General features: G+C 35.7%; 1 protein-coding gene across 2 annotated transcripts in view; it reads right to left on the bottom strand.

Moving 5' to 3' along the window:
* LOC106961754 (zinc finger E-box-binding homeobox 1-like) overlaps positions 1–13,127 on the bottom strand; it is a 106,117-nt gene that overhangs the window by 89,220 nt on the left and 3,770 nt on the right. For both annotated transcript variants that reach the window (XM_015055713.1, XM_015055712.1), the window contains exon 2: positions 9,148–9,271. Coding sequence is in view for 1 of the 2 variants with exons in the window: in XM_015055712.1 (XP_014911198.1) it covers positions 9,148–9,178 (31 nt within the window). In the remaining variant the exon portion in view is untranslated. The remainder of the gene's footprint in view (positions 1–9,147; positions 9,272–13,127) is intronic.

The following is a 13,127-nucleotide window of genomic DNA, read 5'->3' as shown; positions in this document are numbered from 1 at the left end:
TAGTTTTTTTTGTTTTTATATTTTTTTTTTTATCTTAGTTTGTGTATATATATATATATATATATATATATATATATATATATATATATATATATATATTTTTTTTATATTTTTTTTTTACTTAAACAACTTGTGCACAAATATCAGTATCAGAGAATTTTACAGTTCAGGGTTATGAATGGTCCCTGAAATGATAGTATTGATTATGAGGAATATTAAAAAAAGCTTCGGATTTCCCCTGGATGTGCTTTGTGTTGCCAGTGGCCTTCAGGTTATCAGTATAAATAAACGTCTAAACAAAATCCTGTTTTTAAAAAAAATCCATTAGATAACCTGAAAGGCAGACTGTTGTGTGTGTAGAGAGTAAAAAAAAAAGCGGCCATTATCTCAGTTTCTCTCATTCTTTCTCAGATATGTAACTGTATCCTGCTTTTTCATTTCCTCCCTTGGCTCCTCCATCTTTCTTTACGGTGTGCTGGTTAGGAGCCTTCATGGCAGAACATCTGTACGCTGATTTTTCCTGGACATGGAGAGGAAACTCGCTTATCTCATCACGGTATTCAATTGCAGCTGGTAAAGAAAATCAAATCAGTCAATAACTGCCTTCACGGTGCAATTCCCACCTCTGCTATCGCAGCAGCTGCAGAAATGCATTCTTCTCTGGCTTTGCCACACCCTGTTTTCTTCTGTTTAGTTTTGTGGAAAGAGGTTGAGTCGTCTCAGGTGCTGACACACTCAGGAAGAGTAAAACTGTTGAAAGGAACAGAGGAAAGCTTCTGCCTCTGAATATCTACGGCTAAATATATCCCAGAGATGCATGTGAGCCTCCCCCAAGCCTCCACCCTTATCTTAATTATTTCCAGACCTCTCAGGCTACATATAAACACAAACACACATGAATACACAGCTGATAAAAAATACAAGTGTGCTGACCTTCCTTTTAATCTGTAAACACGTCGGTATGCGCTTTTGTACGGACAGTTTAAAACACCAAACAATACACGGTATTATAATCTCATCCTGATATATTTATCCAAAAATGATTTCCAAATCTCACATATTACTGGTAGAAAGAAACGTAAACGGTCAGGCGATGCAGCAGGAAGTAACTTTGGCTTTCAGTGAGTGTTCTGAACCTCTTGCTTTGCTGTTCCTTCCTGAACATAAACTTTTATTTCAGTCCTGTTAGTTGATTTCTTGGCCTTCACCGATGATATGGAAACGGCAACATTTCATTTTAATTTGGGCTTAATAAAGTATTTTTAATTTAGTTGTAATAGCTGTAAAGTGGACTGAAAGTGAAAGGAAATCATTTATTTTAATAAATAAGCATCAGAACAGAATGAACATATTTTTTTTTTCATTCTCTGGTTGACCTATATTATATATTCTGGACACACAAATTACCAACATAAACTCACAGCATATGCAATGCCACTGTTGTAGTAATCTTGCATTTAAGACGGTGTAATTAGCAACCAGACAGCTGGGAGTTTCATCAGCGTTAGGTTAGCATGTTTTACTGTTAAAGATTTGATAAATGGATAAATATTAATAATAATTTAAATTGTCTTAGAATCGCAGCTGTTGTGGTTCTACATGGATTTTTCATGCTGCCTCTGGATCCTCAAGCTTCACACAATCGACCAGACTGGCACTTCAGGCCCATTTGTCCGTCTAAACTGCCCTTTGCTGTGATTGTTTGCGTGCATGCTAATTTGTCCTGCGTGTCTCTGTGCTGATTGACGGGTTGACGCCTGCTCCAGTGCAACCATGCAGCCACTAATCAGGTATAAACACCACATGAGCGGACAGGTTAGGAAGCTTTTTCTGTTTATTTGTGTTTTTTAAAATCAATTTAGAAGCTTTATGGAGACGGTTTGAATCTAGATGATGAAGAAAACAAAGTGCCAATTTAATAAGAAAATACCAGAAAGGCTCTTTAATTTTTGGTTATTATTGGATCCATTCTTCTTTAGTCCACTTTCAGTGATTAGTGGCTTCCCAGTTTGCTTTATAAACCTTTTCTTGTCCATATTAGTCATGTTTTTTCTACTATATAAGTGTGCAGAAGTTTCAAGAGCTGGATCCTGCTATCATTTGCTGCATTGAAAGAAATATTTCCCTTTACTAAACGTTCCCTGCAGAAATTTTCATTTCAAATTTTTCATCTCATACTCGCATCACTGTGTCTTCACAGCTTTTGAAGTGCATTATTAAATGTGTTTGTTTTTAGATCAAAAATAACATCAAACATTTGTGATCTTATTTCAGGTATTAGGCAACAGATGGAAAAAAAAAATATGCAAGTGGGTTAGTGATGTGATAATTTTAAGAAATAATTGGTCCCAGCAGGAAAATCTGCGAATATTTTGTGTCACTGAATCAAATCAAATGCCTCACTGACACAGATAGATGCTCATAAATAAATATTCATTTAGATGATTAGATGCTTTTTCAGAGATCAACTTCGGGGTAAAATATATTTTAGTATAGGCACAAATGGTTTCTTAATGACGCTGGATGTAAAACAAGAGCACGTAATAAGATAAAGTCAGTGAAAGACAGTTTTATCAAAGCAGATTAGATTTCCTGAACTGAGAAGGATAATGATGGTGTCAGTTCTGCAGGCTATCTGTTGTCATTCTGCATAAAAAATAAAAAAAAATAAAAATATAGCAACTTGCAGCTGAAAACAGTTTTTAAAATTAATTAGCGTTATTCTCTGCGGTGCTTTTCTTCCAATTAAATCTATAATTTGAATGAGTGTTAGGCTTTTCCTTCAGCTAAAACAGATGGTGCTTTCTGGTTTTTCACTGCTTCACATTTTTCCACTGACAAAGAAGAAATGTAAACTTTTAATTTCTTGCTATCATTAAAAGTTTGATGTCAATCTAGTAAAGAAAGTCAGGTTTTTTACATGTTTGCAGCTTCCTTTAGGAAACACACCAAGAGCTGAATGCTTACACTGGTGTTGCAATTAAATCTGAACACGACCTGCAATTTGGAGCTAGTTGTGTTTAAGCTAGTGCTTTGTACAAATTACACACACTATGAGTGCAATGATTTGTTCATAGATATTATGTGTCCATAGTATGTCCAAGAATCACATGTTATTCTGTCATCAGTGCTGTTTTTTTTTAAATATCTGTTTTCACAATTCATAAAAAAAATGTTATTTCATCTTTGCCATTTGCATTATTCTCGAAATTTTGCAGAGCCTCCTGTTGCTGGCTTTAATTTTACATTTTATTCTAAAAGTGTTAAGGGAGTACAGACGGAAATTAGCCTTTGGGGTACATCATGTACATTTATAGGGTCCACCAACATTTATGTGTACTGTCCCTTTATTAAATAAAGAAGTAAAGAAAGAAATAAGCAGAACCTTGACACTCTAAGACAGCAGATTAACCTTTTGGAAACCCAAATAACGCACTTGTCAGATTTACAGAGAAATCTCCCAAGAGAACATAAAAACATTTTGGGGGGAAAACAGACACAGAAGATGTTATCCTCTGTCTGTTTTAATGTTTTTTTGTTCTGGTCCTCAGCAACTACGTCTCTTCATGTTTTAGATGTTTCTCAGGTTTGGCTTGTTCTTTTGATTAATGGGTTATTATCGAGCTTGTGCTGAGTTTGATGATAAGCTGGGGAGGTAATCTAATCCTTGCCTTGCTTAAAGGCACAGTACATCCCAGCAGAGGGAAGATGATTTCTTTCCCCCTCTGGAAACATTTGAAGTATTTTTCTTCCCTTGATTGTTTTAATTGACTCTTAATTTGTTCAAGAACAACAACAACAAAAAAATTCCACAAGTGAGATGCAAATAACCCCCCAACAGTGACAGAATTGGCTTTTTTAGAGCTGCTTTCATTGTCAGCTCTCGAGATGACGTAGTATAATAAAGCGATTTCCCTCTCGACAGTTTATCCTCTTTTATTCATGTAGAGTTCATTAGACAACCCCTGAACTCCCTCCTGCAGGTTTCACAGCTCGTCTCTTAGCTGTCATAAGCTCCCAAAATGAGGCCACACTGTTTCATTTGAGGCTTTTCTAACTTTCCACAATCAGACATGCTTAAGTTTATTCTGTTTGTGTACGTTGAATAAGATATGTCATGATTCTTTTTAATTTATTCAGAGTTCTGGTGTTAAGACAAGAGAAGAGTCCAAACCTGAGAGTTTTCTTTGTTCAGGTAAACAAGTCTGCAACCATCTCTGCTCTGCTTTTAATATGGAAATAGAGTGGCATTTTGCTGATTCTGTAACTGAAATGATGTAAAAGCTTCTTTCTTTCATTTATTCTTCTATTTGTTGAATCTCTTTTCATCTGGCAGGTGGACTGTGGGTCGGAAAACAACTATAATAGCTCTGCCTTTTATCTCTGAGTCAAAAATAAAGCATAAAAAAGGGGAACAAGCAGCGAGGCAGAAAAAACAGACAATCCTAAGCTCTTGCAAAAGTCTCAAAAGTAGCAAGATGACTAGTTAGTGTGATAACGAATAACTTTATGGAAATGTAAACTGGTGCAGAAAATTGAGCTTACATAAGTCTTCTGCTGGAACCCATTTATGGTTATTCACATTAAAACATATTTAAAATTATCTTAAAATTATTTAAAGACTTGAATCTAAAAAGATTCAAGTCTTCAGAAAAAATCGATCCTTCCAGACTTACAGATTTAAATGAATATGTTTCTGTTTTTTTTTTTTTTTTATTATTATTTATTTCCATTGGGATGTGATGTGTTGCTTCATGAGTTCCTACTTCATGTTGGTTGACAGATTCTATTTAAATATTTTTATTATTCTACAGGTCTGGCAGTAATCAAACCTGAGTTTGACTTTTAAAATCCAACCAGAAAACATGACTATTCAGACATTATCAATAATTTCATAAAGGGGGAAAAATAAAATGTACACATAACTCCCAGGTTGTTTGGGTCACGTTTATCCTTCATTAAGAAATTATAGACTATTTGAAAACTGTTTATGGAATTTAGTGGCGTTTTAGAGATCATTTGACTACAGATAAAGTTATCTAATTAAGTAATATTTAGAATATTTCAGCCGTTTAATTCCCGTTTCTTTGCTCATTAATCGGTCGTGTTGCATCAGGCTGTTGATTTGACTGAGGTCAAATCAACAGCCTGATTTGACTGTTCAAATCAGTTTGCTGAGCTCTGCATTTCTGCTTTACTAATGGCAATAAAATAAGGCAGATGGTTGTTCTTTTAGTACCATCATTCCTAAATTTAGACTTTTTAAAGCTCCTAAAAGAACTCACAATTTCAATATTTGTACATAAAGGTCAACTTTTATATTTTATTTAAATTTCTTTGAGAATAACACCTTATTTTTTTTTTTTTTTTTGATTATTTAACATTTGCTTTCCAACTATAGTTAAGCAATTTATGAACGTACCTTTCTAACGTGGCTGGTAGCTTTCCATTTAGCTGTAGCACCACCCTGTGGTTATTTAAAGTACTGCAGAAGGCATGATCAAATCAGAATTCAAGAAAATTAAAGTTTTCTACAATATATATATGTATACATATTTATAATCGTCACCATAAATCTTAAATCTATGGTATCTATCTTAAATCTTAAAAAAAGATTTAAGTTTTTATTTATGCACTAAAAGCTCAATCTGTAGGATATTAACAGGCTTAAATCAGAAGCCTGTAAATATGCATATTCCAAACTGATGTAATACATGAAAAACTTGGACTATGTCTCTATGTTGCAAGGCTTTAACAGAACATTGCAGTTCTCGGTGGGATCATACTGAGATAAATATCACTTTAGATACATTTACAGAATGGAAAATCTGTCTTTTGCATTTAAAGTCCTGAGACTTTACTGAGACGCACCGCTTTGGGATCAGAACAGATGGTTTAGACATCACTGCTAAATGAACTAAAGAAAAATGAAACATTAACTCTGTTTGTTCATAAGGGAGGAAAACGTCTCACCTGCAAGATTATGTGAATCAAAGGTTGTTGAGTATGATTGATCCAAACATTTTCCAAGTAAAGAGCAATTATGTTTTCAAAGAACATCTTAATTGTGGCCAAAACCAAGATGAAAAGACATTAGTGCAATCCACCAGGACCAGAAAATTCTGAGAAACATGATGCAGGCTGTGATTCCCTGGATAAGTTTTAGAAAAAGAAACCAATCAGTTTCTCAGGAAGAGTCTCTGCCTGGTATCTCCATGAAAATAAAATGTTCTTATGAGACAGAAGAATATGCAGAACATTTTATCACACAAAAACATATTTTAAAGGCAGATACCCTGCTAACAAATTTCAGAAGATGTATTTTGGTGAACACATTTTGGGTAACAGGGGCCTATCCCATAATGTCTGACACTCTCTAGAGTAGTTTCAGATTTAAAACAGAATTTAAAAAAATAATCAACAACAAAGAAACGTGTGAATTTGAATGACTGAAACAAAACTGACATTTTTAAAACTGAACTACAAGATAATGGAAATCAAAATCTTTCACTAAATCTGAAAAACGGGGAATAAATTCAGTGTTTTGTTTTTACCAATAATTTTTTTTCACTTAAAGGTGACGTACGATGCTTCCTTGAACAACGTAGCATTTACACTCCCATATGAAAATGACTCCAAACAGACGTGCAGTTACACAACTGTCCATCCTTGTCTTTTCCAGCAGCCATTGTACAGCAGTAAAACTAGCTAAATGTGCTGGAGCTTAGCTTGGGTTGCTAGGTGACAGCCGCAGTTCCATTGGGGTTGCTAGGCAACAGGCAGTGCCTGTTGATTTGTGAAACGGTTCATTTTCCAGATTCATTTTCCATATATCAAAAAACATCAACTTACTGCCAAAAACTGCATGGGTGTTTAAAAAAAACAACAAACAAACAATACAAAACAAAAAAATGCTCGAGCATTTAAAAGCAGTAAAGACCCAAATTTAAGCTTAAAAAAGTGCAGAGTGATTTAATACTTTTAGAATCATTTAAATTGAAAACATTTCTAACATTTAGTAGCAAACAAGTTGAATAGACACAGCACTTCAACAATGTCTCAGATAAATATATATTTTGGCTCCAGATGGGAACAGAGATGTTGGCTCCTGTTATTAGCACGCTAAGCTAATTACACAGTAGCAGGCATCTACACAGCCTAAATACACAGAGGTGACACGATAGCTTGGTAATTGTAAGTCCTTCAGCTTCTTCCTGTTTTTTCTGTGTTGATAAGCAGTCTGCCTTGGAAACGTGAACAGCAAACACCTGCAGCAGCAGCACAAACTCCTAATTAGCTATTATTTAAGAAATGCAGCCAGTTACAATCTCCTAATCACGTCTTTTTGGTGTTTTGGGAAGCAGGTTAGGGAGATGTGTGTTTTTTTGTTGTTATTTAAATATTTATACATGTAATATTTCTTTAATGGCTCCTTGCAAGCAGCAGCAGAGGTGTGGAGGCGAACGCGGTGGCTTACATAACAGTCATAATGTTGCATTAGGAGCTGGAGACGGTGAGGAAGAACATGGAATAACCACATCTGGTCTGCTTTATAAACCTCAGCAACAAGGACTGTGTTGATTAAACAGATTTCTCAAAAGTTCAGACTGGGCTTCGTGTAGCTTAAAAAGTTTCTGAGCACTTTAAAAATTCCCCTGAAGGAACATTTTCTCCTCTTCGTCAACGTGTTTCACTTTCTGCTTTATTATTCCTCATTAAAAATGCATCAGTTGGTGTAAACAAAGTGCCTGCAGCGGCAATCTGAAAACACAGTGTGCTGAGAAATCGTTTTCAGTTGGAGATGTGTGTTTTTTTTAATTAATAAAAATAATAAATAAATAAATAAAATAAGAAGCAAGAGCAATATCTTTAAAGTTTGGATTACAATTTTGAAACTAGGCAATGCAAAGGGAGGATTCTGCAGAAAAATGAGATAAACAGACCAGAAATACTTATTTTAGCTGTATGTAGTAGTGACGCACAATATATTGGCACTGACATCGGTATTGGCTGATGTTAGTCATTTTTTTAAGATATCAGTATCTTTCCAATAATTAAATTTGTGCCAATATTGTTTGAGTGAAACAATGAAGCAATTTATTCTCTTTTTTTTTTACACCAAGCTGACTTTATATCCCTTTTTGAATCCACTGGAGCTCTGCAGCCTGGACTGTTGCAGCTGTTAGATATACGATGCAAGTGTTTTGTTTTGTGTATAGGGGGAAAACAGTTTCAGTAATACACGTATAATGTCCACCCCTGTTATGAAATCACATCTGAACTCTTAGAGCAGATGAAGAAAGTGAGCAAGAGAGTTGACTGAAGTTCAAAAGTTCACTGTGTCGAGGCGATGAAATTCATCTGTGAACAGCTGCCAACGCTGCAGCACTCAGAACTGATGGGGTGTTAATAACACATGACTGTAAAAGCTTCATGTCAGGGTGGAAGAACTGATATGTAATGATTTGGAAGAACAGAAATATGGACTCATGTTTTCCTAGAACTAAGAACATATTTAGATTTTAAATTCTTGAGGTGTTTTTTTTTAAGTATTTTAGGGGATCCACTGATAAAAACAAAAAGTACAACCTAACCATGAAGTGGAATGGAAACTATAAGTGTTACTTAAATGTATTTCCAAATTAAAATCTAAAACTAGGTGCAGTGCTTAACTTTTCAAAAATGTGTTTTTTCCATATTTCTTAAAAGTGTCACCATGTTGTGACAATATAAAACAATCTTTGAAAAAAATCAAGCTCTTCCACCTACTCCTAATGTTACTATTGCCATCTATAATAATGCATTGCTCCCAGTTTAAAAACAACAAAACAATCAGAACAAGGAGGAGGATCTTGGTGCTGTTAATCATCCTCGTGTACAAGCTGGTCAATGTGCTAATGGAAGAGACGGGAAGGTGGAAAGCTTTCCATCCATTCTGACTTTTGACCTCAGGAGATTAACTCTGAGATCACTTTAAAAAGTCAGGAATGTGAGGGGGAAAAAAGAAATCAAAATTCTGAGAAAAAATTTCAGGATTCTGTGATTAGACTCAGAAGTCTGAGAGTTCTACGTGTTACCATGTTTTCTTTAAACTCAGCAACAAACTAACCTTAATCCCTTTCGACCAAGGAATGCAGAAGCACAAACCTGAGTTAAAGTTGCACCTTCTTCTCTTCATGCAGGTACAGCAGAAGAACAAACAACCCCCTCTGATAAAAGCTGGAGGCTGATGGGCCCTCTGTGGAGTCGAAATGACAGAAAGGGAGCAGATCTGGAAACACAAAGAACAGGAGGGAAGGAGAAAGGGATTTTCAGTGATGCAGCTTAATAAGCCAAGGAGGCAGATCAAGGTCTTCGTGAACTCTGCAGCGAACCTGGGAAGAACAATAACACGTTATCTCTCCTCTCAGGGGAGACATAATTGGCTGACTTGGTTACTAATACGTCATGTTCTGTTAACTGCTTCTCTTAAAGCTGTCAAGGTTGTTTTGGTGTTGCTAGTGATGCTCTGTCACAATGTGGAAGCTGGAGCACCCAAACATAGACGCAGGTATTGTAAGAAAAAAAGTTTTATGTGAGTAAAAGTAAAAACGCTGCTTAAGAGGAAAAGAGATCCAACACAGAAAGAAGAAGCGCACCATGGCATAAAGCATAACTGAAAACCTGGGGTTAATGTTTCATTTCATTTATCTACTGATAACATCACATCCAGGTTTAATATATTTTAGTTCCAGGTTGGAGAACGTGGATTAAATCACTGCTATAGACTCTGATTTGTATCAGTATAACCTTACACCCGGTGTGCTTTAAAGTTACCCATCTGAAGGGGCAGTATTAGGTATTCTCCATTCATAGTGCCATTCTATAGCACGATTTAGCTTTGCAATTTAATGCCTTGAAATTGGGCCTCTGTCTCTTTAGGTGAACATGTTGGCCTAACTATGTTGTAATTTCCTATTAACTAAAAAATTGCTGTTTGTGATATGTAAAAACTCATAATTACTTAATTTATATCTCTCGTGATATTTTTCACCCACAAACGTAGACGTTTTCTCACCTGTGCAGTTGTGCTATTTAACCAACTGTGCCCAAATCCGATACATGAAATAATTGTCTGTTCTCTCCTCGTCCTCTCTGTATTTCTCATTTCTCCAGTCTTCTTTTGAATTTTATTAAACCAAAATGTACTTTTATTTACTTCTCTTACTGTGTTTGCCATTCATCTTTAATTTTCTCTTTAATGTTTTACTAAAATTAACAACTGAGTTTCTAACAGCCTCTGTTGCTACCCTATGTACCATTTCTTTCCCTTTAGCACCATAACGAGCTGGTACTCATACAAAGTTAATTATTGAACCCATCATATTCATCCTCTGTAATACTTTTAGAATTTCTCTTAAAAATCTGGCCTGCTTTCTGAATAGTTACATTTTAAACTAACTAATGATAACAGGAACCTGAAATCTGAAAATTACTGATCTCACAGGTCTTATTTCTTCAAAACACTGAATAGCTAATAATTTTGCAAGCGTTCCACCTGTGTATAGTGAAAGTCCATCTTTTATGCTTTTTCTAATTTTAATATTAATCTCTGGAACAATGAAAGCTACTCAAACTCTCTCACGGTGCTTCTGATTAATTTCTCAGTAAAACGACTCACATTAATTTAAGTTTAATTGACCACCACAAAACTAAATAAATAAAAAAAAAAACATGGTGTTGTGTGAGATTCTTCTTAAACAGCCTGAAGTTCACACTATGTGAAATTTACATCGCTCAGTCCTACACAACTATTGTGGAGAATTTGGAAATATTTGCCCTTTATTTGCCAAAGTTAAATGGGGAAAACCAAATAAAAACAAAGCAGTTACATTAGAATTATAAGTCTTTATTGGTTTTCAATGTGATCATTCACAACTTTGTAACACATGTATTACGGCCATACTAAGAAAAAATAAAATTACAAAAATAAAGTCATAATATTACGAGAGTTTACATCTGCCCTACAGTTTTTGTCAATTTCCTTTTTGCAATGAAAGACACAGATTTATAAGAGCACAACAAACTGCTACAACCTTGTCTAGCAGCGTCTCCATCTCTCCCTCACAAGGTTCGATCATCTTGATGGGAAAGCTTGGACTTAATATTTTATATTTGTTGCAAACAGAACCAATAATTCTCCTAACATGGCTTCTAATGTGTGTTAGCCGTCTTGTTTCCTCAGCTGTCTTCTGATCCAGCTCACGGTGGCCGTCTGGTGATGACCTTTTGACCTCAGCACACACCATGTCCGTGTTCATGTTAAAACGCAGAAGTACGTCACGCGGCTGCAGTTTGTCCAGCAGACCACAGCTTTCTGTGATTCCTACACCAATGCCGCCCCCCTCCAGCCTCTGGAGGTGAAGGAAATGACTCCCTGCAGAGTGATGCCAGTGACGTATTTCACCATGTCACTGTGTCCGTCCCCTGACTCCATATTGGACGTTGTCTCCGTGGAAACCTCAAAGCAGTCGACGATCATGGCAAGCTGTCTTCCAAATGTCTCCAGGAACAGCTGAGGCATACTGGCCCACACCCGCTCTCTGTCCAGCCAGTGGACCAGAGAAGACATGCATGCATACAACGCAGCGACCATGTCCTCAAATGCAGGATTAGAGATTTCTTGCTACACGTTAAATAAATAACTTATCCGATCCACTGGAAAATTTAACTTTAAGGTGAGGAGGACCATCTGAAAGTGAGTCAACTTTGTTGCAACCTGTGGGAGGAAAGGTTTGATGCGGCGCAACAAGACCTGAGAAGTGGAATGGCTCTGAAGTCTGGTGTAATATTTTACCTTTTTGTCACCCCTTAAGAACAGTTCTGTAAGATTAAGTTCAGTGAGTTCAGTCTTTAGACTAGTGATTTGCTTCAAAGCACATTGGTCAAGCATGTTTTCCTCTGAATTTTCCTCGACAGGTAGTGAGAGGCCAGTTTCCTCCCGTTTCTCCTTTTCCTCTTGACATTTTTGCAAAACCTCGGCTGTGTGTGGCGTCTCTTGCTGCTCTTTTTCTTGCCTGACCTCCTTCTGGCCCAGCAGCAGAGACGGTTTCCAGTCAGGATGGGTCGTTAGCATTTCATACGCTGGTTTTCCTGGAAAAACATTAACTGAGTCAGTCAAATTCAAAGACCTTAAACTGTAGCAAAATTTAAAGCGTAAAGACTGGAAAACTAAGTACAAGCCAAACCACGTAGAGAAACAAGAAAAAGACTCAAAGCAGTCTTAAATTCTGCTAATATTTATTTAGAATTAAAGTGATTTTAAACTGTAAGAAAAGCATGCATCTACTGTAACTGCTACACTTTGGTATAATACAAAAATATTTTAAATTAACTACCTTTTATGTTCACCGAAAGAAGAGTACAATTACCACACAGGAAATTAGATTAGTCATAAACTGTACTGATGTTAAGTTAAAGAGCTTAGAAGCATTGTTAAAAGTATTTTTTAAATGCAGATGCATTCTTTGTTACACGTGATAGTGTACAAAAGGAATGCTGATGTTGCATTTTAGACAGTAAAATGTCTATTTTCTTATTTTTAAAAAATAATTTAAATTCAAATTAATCAATGGCAGAACAGTAAACAATGTTGCATGAGAAAAAACAGCAGCCAAAGTTTTGTACAAAGGTTTTCTAATTTGTAAATACAATTTAATTTTTAAAAAGTAATTATTTGTTAATTTGCACCATTTAATGTATGTTTAATATTGCATACATAGGCTTAAATAAAGAAAAATCTATTTGCCAGAATAATAAATAACTAAAATAATCCTTAGTTGCAGCTTATTCAAGATCATGAATGTCCTCAAAGGGGTGATTGTAGAAGAATGGAAGAATGTATTGAAAAAAAAAACACTATTATTAAATAATACATATTTTTATATTGACATCATTTGCCCCAATTTGGTCCAAAACTGCTTTGATTTGATTGATAAAATATAAATGAATGACACAGCTGTTATCTTGAAGGTTCTGTCAATGTGTGAGGGCCACCTGAAAAGTTAAGGCGGGCCAGATTTGGCCCCCGCGCCTTGAGTTTTACACACGCGCAGAATAGTATGTTTAAGAACCAGATACGCCAACTA

Source organism: Poecilia latipinna, unplaced genomic scaffold, assembly GCF_001443285.1.
Source record: "Poecilia latipinna isolate Pla-1442-1.1 unplaced genomic scaffold, P_latipinna-1.0 Scaffold1332, whole genome shotgun sequence".
NCBI lineage: Eukaryota > Metazoa > Chordata > Actinopteri > Cyprinodontiformes > Poeciliidae > Poecilia > Poecilia latipinna.
This window is presented reverse-complemented; position numbering and strand designations above follow the sequence as displayed.